The following is a 9,196-nucleotide window of genomic DNA, read 5'->3' as shown; positions in this document are numbered from 1 at the left end:
CTATACCTTGTGGCTAATAGCCACTGATGGACCTCTGCTCCATATGAACATAAGAATATAAGAACATAAGAGATGCCAATGTTGGATCAGGCCAAAGGCCCATCCAGTCCAGCACTCTGTATCACACAGTGGCCAGACATACCAGTGCCATCAGGAGGTCCATCAATGGGGCCAGGACATTAGAAGTCCTCCCAAACATAAGAACATAAGAGATGCCAATGTTGGATCAGGCCAAAGGCCCATCCAGTCCAACACTCTGTATCACACAGTGGCCAGAAATACCAGTGCCAGAAATACCAGACAAAGTGATGGGCCCGTGGTCCCTCAGTGAACTTCACTAGAAGAGTTTGAACCTGGCCTTACTTGTTTGTAGTACAGTTCCAGCCCAGAGTTCCTCAACCCTGATGAGTCTGCAGGCTCTTTTGGAATGTTGAGAAAGGGTAATGGCGTCCACCACAAAATGGCTGCCGTGGAGGGTGGGACAATGCTAAATATTGGCAGGTTGCAAGCTGAGGATCCTCCAACGATGGAGGCAGCTATTCCGAATGGGTGCTCCCTGCAGACCCAAAGGTGATGCCTCATCATGGTCTTCTGAATCATCTCCTGCTCCACTGTGGTGGGGGTAGGGTTGCCAGGTCTAACCATCGTTCCAGCAGGGGAGTCCTGGCCCCTCTATGGGACCTCGCATGCACAAAGTGCACATGCCACGATGACATCACCGGGAAGTGATGTCACCGAGTTGGGCACGTTGGGGTGGGGCCACTGTAATTCAAGGGGAAAACATAGAGTTTTCCCTCGAATGATAGAGCATCCCCCTCCCCGCAATGTGCCCAGCACGATGACATCACCCCCAGGTGACATCATCACACTGGGCATGTCCCCACAATCCTGGCACTTTGGGGGTGGGGTTCCCCCTGGTGGCCAGACTCGGGCTGGTGGGTAAGGGGCCCATCGAGCGGGCAACCCCTGTCCCCTGGGAGACCTGGCAACCCTAGTGAAGGGTAATAAGTATTCCCTCTTTGTTTGAGGAAGAGGTATTTGGGGGAAGGAGAAAATGGGCACATGGAAACACACTGCTGGGCACCGTGGCACCAACAGGCACCACGTTGCAGATCACTGGTCTAACTGCTGTACCACATGGTTCTAATGCTCCTTAACTCAAGTTCTTCACCCCACTTGGTGTGCAGTCCCTGAAAAATAGTATTGGGCTGTATGAAAGTGATCTCATTTGAGGAAATTGGCAACTAAATAGATTTTTTCTCGCTCCTTGACCAGAATGGGAGCAAACAATCAGGCACAGCAACCACCTATGGAGAAATTATGAATGTTTCAAAAAAATATATATGGGGGGAAGCTGGATGTTAGATTTTTGCCCGTCACTTCTGTGCTGTACTTTACTAGCTTGTCCACCAATTTAACCGATACTCAGGGCTGTAATCATATCTCTCGGAAACTCTGTCCTTGTCCTCTTTGTTCGGAATGCCAAATCATTTTCTGTCCGACAAATCTGTCCCTTATGACTTCTAATAAATGGAACCTCTAACATGGAATTGGGTAACCACATCAGCGTGTCCGGCGCAGTCAGACCTTGGTGATGTTTCTTGTTCTCCTACTTAGAATTAGATATGCTTTCCAAGAAATCGTGGGACCAGCTTCATTGAAGGTATATAAAGATGCACATTGTGAAAATTTAGAAGAAAGTCAAGATGTTTGCTCCGTATGGAGAAAGCACACTGGGGCATGTTCCAGTTTCCTTTCGGTGCTCATTGCATTATATACCCTTTGTTCTTGCAAATGGAGTCTCATTGCGGAAAACCATTTTCTTTTGGATGCAGGAACATCACTGCCTTAGAATTAAGATCTTGGGGGACTGCTACTACTGTGTTTCTGGCCTCCCAGAGCCTCGCCAAGACCATGCTCATTGTTGTGTCGAAATGGGACTCAGCATGATCAAAACAATCAGGTAATTTTCTTTTCTCCTTTCATTTTTACCGCTGCCACCATGCTGTGCTCCGGTCTATGGTTTGATTGTTTTTTCCAGCTCCTTATTGCATGATAGCAAACATCCTCCAATCCTCTCCTGCTTTGTTATATCCTTAGTTCATGGAGTCACTGCAAGGAGGCTGTGCCTGCTTTCTGGAACAATGAGCTCCAGGCCTCAAGTCAGCCTGAAAGCCACAGTTGTTGTCCTAAAAGACTTTATCTCTAGTTAGGAGATCTTCGGGGGTTAGTTAATGTAGGGTTGCCAGGTGAGGCTGACAAGTGGGCGGAGGCTTACCAGGAGCCTCCGGGAGAGGGGAGGGAGGGTCCAGGGGAAGGAACTCCAAAGTGAGTTCCGGCTGAGCTGCCGTCACATTTAAAAAGACCCCATGCCTTTTAAATGCTTTCACTCCATTGGAAATAATGAAGGATGGCGGCACCTTCTTTTGGGGCTCATAGAGTTGGACACCCTGATCTAATCTTTTTGAAACTTGGGAGGGTAGTTGAGGAGAGACACCAGAAGCTATGCTGAAAATTTGGTGCATCTACCTCAAAAAAAACAGCCTCCGCAGAGCCCCTGATACGGATCAATTCTCCATTATACCCTATGGGGACCGGCCTCCATAGGGTATAATGGAGCACCCAGCAGCTATTTCCCCCCCCACTTCCTGATAGCCCTGAAGTGGGGAGAGGGGCTCCAAACTGGAGGATCCCCTGCCCCCAACTGGAGATTGGCAACCCTAAGTTGATATGATTCATTGTAGAGACTCCCAAACATGTTCTCTGTTACTTATTGTTAATAATAAATTAATTAATATTAATAAATCATCAATAATTTTAATTAATTAAAATTTAACAACAACAGCAATACTGTCATTAAAGTTGTGAGCAAGCGATTTAGCTACCAGGCATGCAGTACTCTTCTTGGTTCGTGCTCAGGGCTATTTTTGGGCAGGAACGCACAGGAATGGAGTTCCAGCTGGCTTCCGAGTTGGCCACGCCCAGCAGGAGCTCATTAGCATAATAGGCCACACCCAACTGCAGAAACTCATTAGGATTGGCTACTTTAGGGGTGTGTGGCCTAACATGCAAAGGAGTTCCTGCTCCCAAAAAAGCCCTGGGTTTTGACAACAAACAAGGTAAACAGAATAAGAAGCAAAAAGTGGGTGTGGCTGGATGACCACACTTCTGGTAACATGGGGGTGTGGCCTAATGGGCTAATGAGCTGTGCTGTCAGGGTGTGGCCTAATATGCTAATGAGTTTCTGATGTTGGGTGTGGCCTATTATGCTAATGAGTTCCTGCTGGGCTTTTTCTACAAAAAGAGCCCTGTATCGTGCTTCTCCTTGGTCCTGCCACCTTCTTTGCTACTTGGTCTTGGTGGGATTATAGGAATTCTGGGAACGGTGGTGGTGGGAAGTGCCGACAAGTCACAGCCAACTTATGGCAACCCCAGAGGGTTTTCAAGACAAGAGATGTTCAGAGGTGGTTCAAACCCGGTTCTCACAGATTAGAATCCGTGCACTTAACCACTACACCAAACTGGCTCACTGAACAAAGTTCAAGTCCAGGGGCACCTTGGTGTAGTTGTTAAGACCGGCTGACTCTAATCTGGAGAACTGGGTTTGATTTCCCACTCCTCCACATGAAGCCAGCTGGGTGACCTTGGATCAGTCACAGTTCTCTCAGAGCTGTTCTCTCAAGAGCAGTCCTCGAAAGAGCTCTCTCAGCCCCACCGACCTCACAGGGTGTCTGTTGTGGGGAGGGGAAGGGAAAGGGATTGTAAACCATTCTGAGACTCCTTTGAGTAGTGAAGGGCAGGATATAAATCCAGTCTCTTCTTCTTCTTAAGACTAACTAAGTTTTATTCAAGGCAGGGGTCATTTCATAGAAAGAGGTGCAGGAGCTCATTAGCATAACTCATTAGCATAACCTATTTGCATATGCCGCACCCCCTGACATCACCGGAAGTGTGTCCGAAGGCAACACCCATCACTCAGGCAGGCTCCACTGGACTGTTTTGGATTGCTAGCTATTGGGGGGGGGAGGACGTGCAGATCTGTCCTGGCAGAGGAGGGAGAGCTTGTACCTGAATAAAACTTTGCCTTACAGGTGCCACTGGACTATCTTGGACCGGGGAGCCAGGGGGAGCTCTGCAACTTACCTGTCTGCTTCTTGCTCTGACTGAGGGCTGCTGGGAGCAGGGGGTGGGGCTTGTTGCATGTGCCCACCCCCTGGGCTCTTTACTGCCGGAGCTCCACTCCTGTGTGCTCCTGCAGGAAATGACCCTGATTCAAGGTATAAGCTTTCGTGTGCATGCACACTTCTTCAGATACATACATTTCGAGTGCATGCACACAAAAGCTTATACCTTGAATAAAACTTTGTTGGTGAAGGTGCCGCGGGACCCGAACTTTGTTCTGCATATTCAGGCCAACACGGCTCCCCACCTGAATCCACTCCCTCCATCTGTCAGTCTCCCTCTTGGCCTCAGTTTCTCGGTCACACAGAGCTGTGACCAATTGTTTGGAACGAGAGAGGTACCAGATCATTATCTATTTGCCTACGACACTGACGGGAAAAGCTAGGCCTGTCTTGCTTTCTTTGGCTAATGATAGCACACTGCACAAATCATTTTCGAAAACAAAACCATTCCCGATACGTTACCTCCTGTCTCACATTCAGTGGAGGTCATTAAGACAGGCGGGCGACAGGCTCTGTTGAGTAATTTCCCACACAGTAACAGCTGTGGCATCACATAAAAGAGTGCACGTTCCCACCCCTTCTTTGCGTTCTCTATCCTAACACACAGGAGAGCATAGTTCAGGCGAAGGGCTTGTTTTGCAGTTCCCATCACTTAAATTAAACATTGTTGATCTTTGGTAAGACAAATCTTCCCCCCTCTCTCCAACACACTGTAGGCAACATTCAGAAGTCCCTAGGATACATGGAAGATGTAACTTCTTCTGTATCAGAAGAAGGCTTGAAAGATCATAGGGGGGTAGTGTTGCCAGTCAGTGCCCGGCAGGAGGGCTGTGGTTGGGGATATGGGGTGAGGGGATGAGTCTGGCTGCTGCATCACATCGCTTCCAGTTTTTTTAAAAAAAGTAACATAGGAATTGCTGGAAACTCTATGGGGGGAAAATAGAGTTTCCTATGATTCCTAGAGATACCCCAGAAGTGACAAGGGGTAGCTTTAGGAATCAGCAGAAACACTATGGAACTGCTGGAAACTCTATGAAAAAAACAATAGCGTTTCCTATGATTCCTAGAGATACCCCAGAAGTGACAAGAGGTAGCTTTAGGAATCAGCAGAAATGCTATGGTAAAACCATAGCATTTCTGGCAACTCCTAGAGCTACCCTTTGTCACTTCCAGTATTTTACCAAAGTAACATGACACTGCATTTGGTGTCATAGGGTTTGTTTGTTTTTACTTACCTTATTTATATCCCATCTTTCTCCAAAATGGGTGCCCAAGTGGCTTTCATCACTCGCCTGTTGTCCATTTTATCTTCGCAACAACCCCTTGAGGTAGGTTGGGCTGAGTGTGCGACTTATTCAAGGTCACCCGGTAAGCTTCCATGGCGGAGTGGGGGATCATATGCCCCAACTAGGATCCTGGCAGCCCTGGCAAACAGTGCAACTTTTCTTAATCAAGACTTTCCACTGCGGAAAGCCATGAGATTTCCGCAGCATGGGCCACTGCTGCAAAGGCCCCGCTCTGGCTTCTGAGTACCAATTTAGGGGGGGGGAAATGCTGGAAAATTCATCAATGGGGGGGGGACTCTAATTGAAGAAGAAGAAGGGTTGGGGTTTTATACCCCGCTTTCCTCTACTTTAAGAAGTCTCAAAGCAGCTTACAATCGCCTTTCCCTTCCTCTCCCCACGTCAGGCGCCTTGTGAGGTAGATGGGGGCTGAGAGAGCTCTGAGAGAAACTGTGACTGACCCAAGCGGGCTTCATGTCAAGGAGTGGGTAACTGATAAATAGCAGCCATCGGGAGGAGGAACCAGTTAATCTTGTAGCTGTGGGGGCAGGGGAGAGGTAATCCCCAGAATATTTTCCGGACATTTTGCCTTTCTTAGGGAATCTACTATGCAGGTTGGTTTCCCTTTGTTAGCAGTGTTTTTACGCCACGTGGGAATACCACTTCACGAATGGGAGCACATTGGAATCTGTGGAAACACAGGGACGGACACAATGGCCCACACTGTGGTCCTGATCTAAATATGTAGCCAGACAGCTGGTGTCCCCCAATCTCCAGAAATACATTAATGGATTCGGCAGTATCTGCTTTCACCCTCTGTGATATTACCTTCCCAAGAAAAGAAACACGGAAGATTGAGACTGATTGTCCTGACTCCGTGTTTAGAAAAAGGCACTTTCTACCTGCTCAGAGGCACTGCCTTCTTTATAGGGATGCCAGCCTCCAGCTGGGGCCTGGAGATCTTCCAGCATTTCAGCTTATCTCCAGACTATAAATTCACCTCCTTTGGAGGGCAGACCTGGGTTTGTACAACTCAGGGTTGCCAGCTCTAAGTTGGGAAATAACTGAAGATTTGGGGGGGGGGGAGCCCGGGGAGGGTTTAGGGAGGGAGGGGACCTCAGCTGGGTATAATGCCATAGAGTCCACCCTCCAAAGCAGCTATTTTTTCCAGGGAGCTGATCTGGGATGTCTAAATTGTAATCGTAGATGATCTCCAGGCATCACCTGGAGATTGGCAACCATAATTGTGGCATTATATTCCCCTCCATTGAGGTCCCGCCCTTCCCCAAATTCCACACTTCTCAGGCTCCACCCCCAAAATATCCAGGAATTTCATCACCCAGAGTTGGCAACCTGATTTCTCTTTTCATTATTTTGCATCGCCCAGGGCGGAACTTTGACCGACAAATCAGCATTCCGAGACTCATCCCAGCTGAACAAACTACACCATGTCCCTTTCACTCACAATTTCCCAGTCACTCCATCTTCTTAGGCTGTTTTCACAATGTATACTTAAAACTTCTGGGAGGGAAATCATTCCATTTCCAGCAAACAGCACTTCAGGGGGAAAAAACCAGTTTTTAAAACCCCAACGTCATTAGCGGCTTGAAAGTTGAAACAAGATGGGGGAAAAAAAATTCTTGATTAAAGCCATTGGTGATGCTGTGATGAATATCTATTGCATGATTTTATGGGGAAAGGTTCAGTGGGGTCAGTGCACCTTGCAGCTTCTCCCATTCAAATCTCTCTATCATTCTCTTTCTCTTATGCACCGGGGTAATAGCGGTAATATGTGCACCACGGGCGCGTGCCAGCAATTAAGCGGTTCTGTGATAATCCACCCTTCAGGGCTGTTTCATTTTCCCACCCAGAATGTTATCTCTTAATTGTACAAACCCAGTTAATACTTTATTTTTAAGTGCTGGATTTTATGGAATCCTTTTCAATGCCGTGTACAGGATTTTTGTAAAGCCCTGGATGATTCGGGGGGGGGGGGTTCTGCAAAACGTTTTATGCAGCAGGTTTTTTTTATTCTGCATTGAAAATGTGGATCTTTTCATTAAAGCTACAGTTGAGCTGCGGTGGCTCAAGTGGTTAAGACGCTGAACTGCAGGCTGCGGAAGGTCGGTAGTTCAGCAGTTCGAGACCCGAGTGTGCCGCATGACGGAGTGAGCTCCCGTCTCTGGTCCCAGCTCCTGCCAACCTAGCAGTTCGAAAGCAAGAAATTGCAAGTAGATAAATAGGTACCACTTCGGTGGGAAGGTAACAGCGTTCCCGTGCGCCTCGGTGTTTAGCAAGGGAACCTTTACCTTTACAGTTACATTAATCTGTTAGTCAATGTAATCTGTACAACAGAAGTAGGGGGATTTAGTGGACAGAGTGTCAGACTAGTACCTAGGATGGGGGGGGGGCAAACTTGCTCGACGTACGAGCCACATAGAATAAAAATCAGACGTTTGAGAGCTCCAAGACATGAACAGATATTACACGTTTTTACTGGTAAATATGCAAATTTGCTTTTTATTAACATTAAATGAGACTGCCATAAATAATAACAAAAGTGGTAAAAGCAGACATTGATAATGATATTTATTTGTCCGATGATATTTGTTTGTTAACGGTATTTAGCTTCCCCAGCTACCCTGCCGGGAGCCGCACAATAGGTGTGAAAGAGCCACATGTGGCTTCCGAGCCACAGTTTGGCCACCCCTGTGTCAGCGAGCTGCCATCTCTCGGGGACGTGTCCCTCTTCCCTCCCTCCCCGTGTTATTCTCTTCTGGTATGCAACTGTAACTGCCAAGCTTCTCCTACAGGTGGATGACGGAGTGTTATGTCTTCTTGCTCTGCTTCATTAGATTCCCGTGTGAACTGACCTTGTGGTTATGATATGAGCCGTTGGAGTTCTCAGGCTGCATCGCGCCTTTTCTAATCAACTCCCCTGCGAGGGAATTGAGCCCATTGGGTTAACCAAGTTTGAAGTTCCTATATTATACTGCCCCTGTGTATTGTATTCATTCTGGACAATTTCTGTATGTTCATGACTAACCATGCTTTGGAAATAAATCTTACTTCTTTGGAACGTGGGTTTGTTCTCCTGCTTGGGATCTGACATTTTGTCCAGAATCCCCTTTCCCCCTCACCCCGAGTCTGACATCGATCCTGAGCGGGGTTTTTTGAAGGGAAATCCTTTTTCTGGGCAGAGGACCGAGGCGCCGTCCCGGCCACTGCCTTGCCATCGGACTTCATGGAAGCCCGAGGTGCCGTTGGGGGAGCAGTCCCGCGGCATGAGACTATTCCTTGGCCTCCCCCTACCCCATCGCAGTGGGGGAAACAAGAGGTACATGCTGCAGAGGATTGGACTATGTTCGATACCCAAGGCACCCGAGAAACGTTTGCTCATCGGGGTAGTGGGCCCCGAGAAAGCATTTTTGAACCGGGATCTTATCCTGAAAGACCCCGGAGTTGCCCGGCTGTGGCTTATCGAGGGGAGGAAGAGTTTTGGCCGGAGGAGAGAGCGGCCGGACGAGATCAGGATCCAGGAGCTCGAGAGGTCGGTGCAGGATCTCATGAGGACCGTGACAGAAGTTTTCAACGCCATGCACCAGATGGTGGACGATCGCATCGCGGATCGTCTGGGTCCTGTCGTTCCACCACCGGTGCCGCATCCGGCACAGCCGGCAGTGCCTGCCCAGCCGGGTCAACCTGCGCCGCCACTGCCAGCGCCCCAAC

General features: G+C 48.4%; 1 protein-coding gene across 1 annotated transcript in view; it reads left to right on the top strand.

Moving 5' to 3' along the window:
- The window catches only part of ADCY8 (adenylate cyclase 8 (brain)), a 208,884-nt gene that overhangs the window by 116,258 nt on the left and 83,430 nt on the right, over nt 1-9,196 (top strand). The window contains 1 exon segment of the mRNA XM_015421680.1: nt 1,836-1,963. Coding sequence (XP_015277166.1) covers nt 1,836-1,963 — 128 coding nt within the window.

Source organism: Gekko japonicus, unplaced genomic scaffold (genome assembly GCF_001447785.1).
Source record: "Gekko japonicus isolate JY-2015 unplaced genomic scaffold, Gekko_japonicus_V1.1 scaffold2664, whole genome shotgun sequence".
Classification (NCBI taxonomy): domain Eukaryota; kingdom Metazoa; phylum Chordata; class Lepidosauria; order Squamata; family Gekkonidae; genus Gekko; species Gekko japonicus.
The sequence above is the reverse complement of the archived record's forward strand: the minus strand, read 5'-3'. Positions and strand labels throughout refer to the sequence as shown.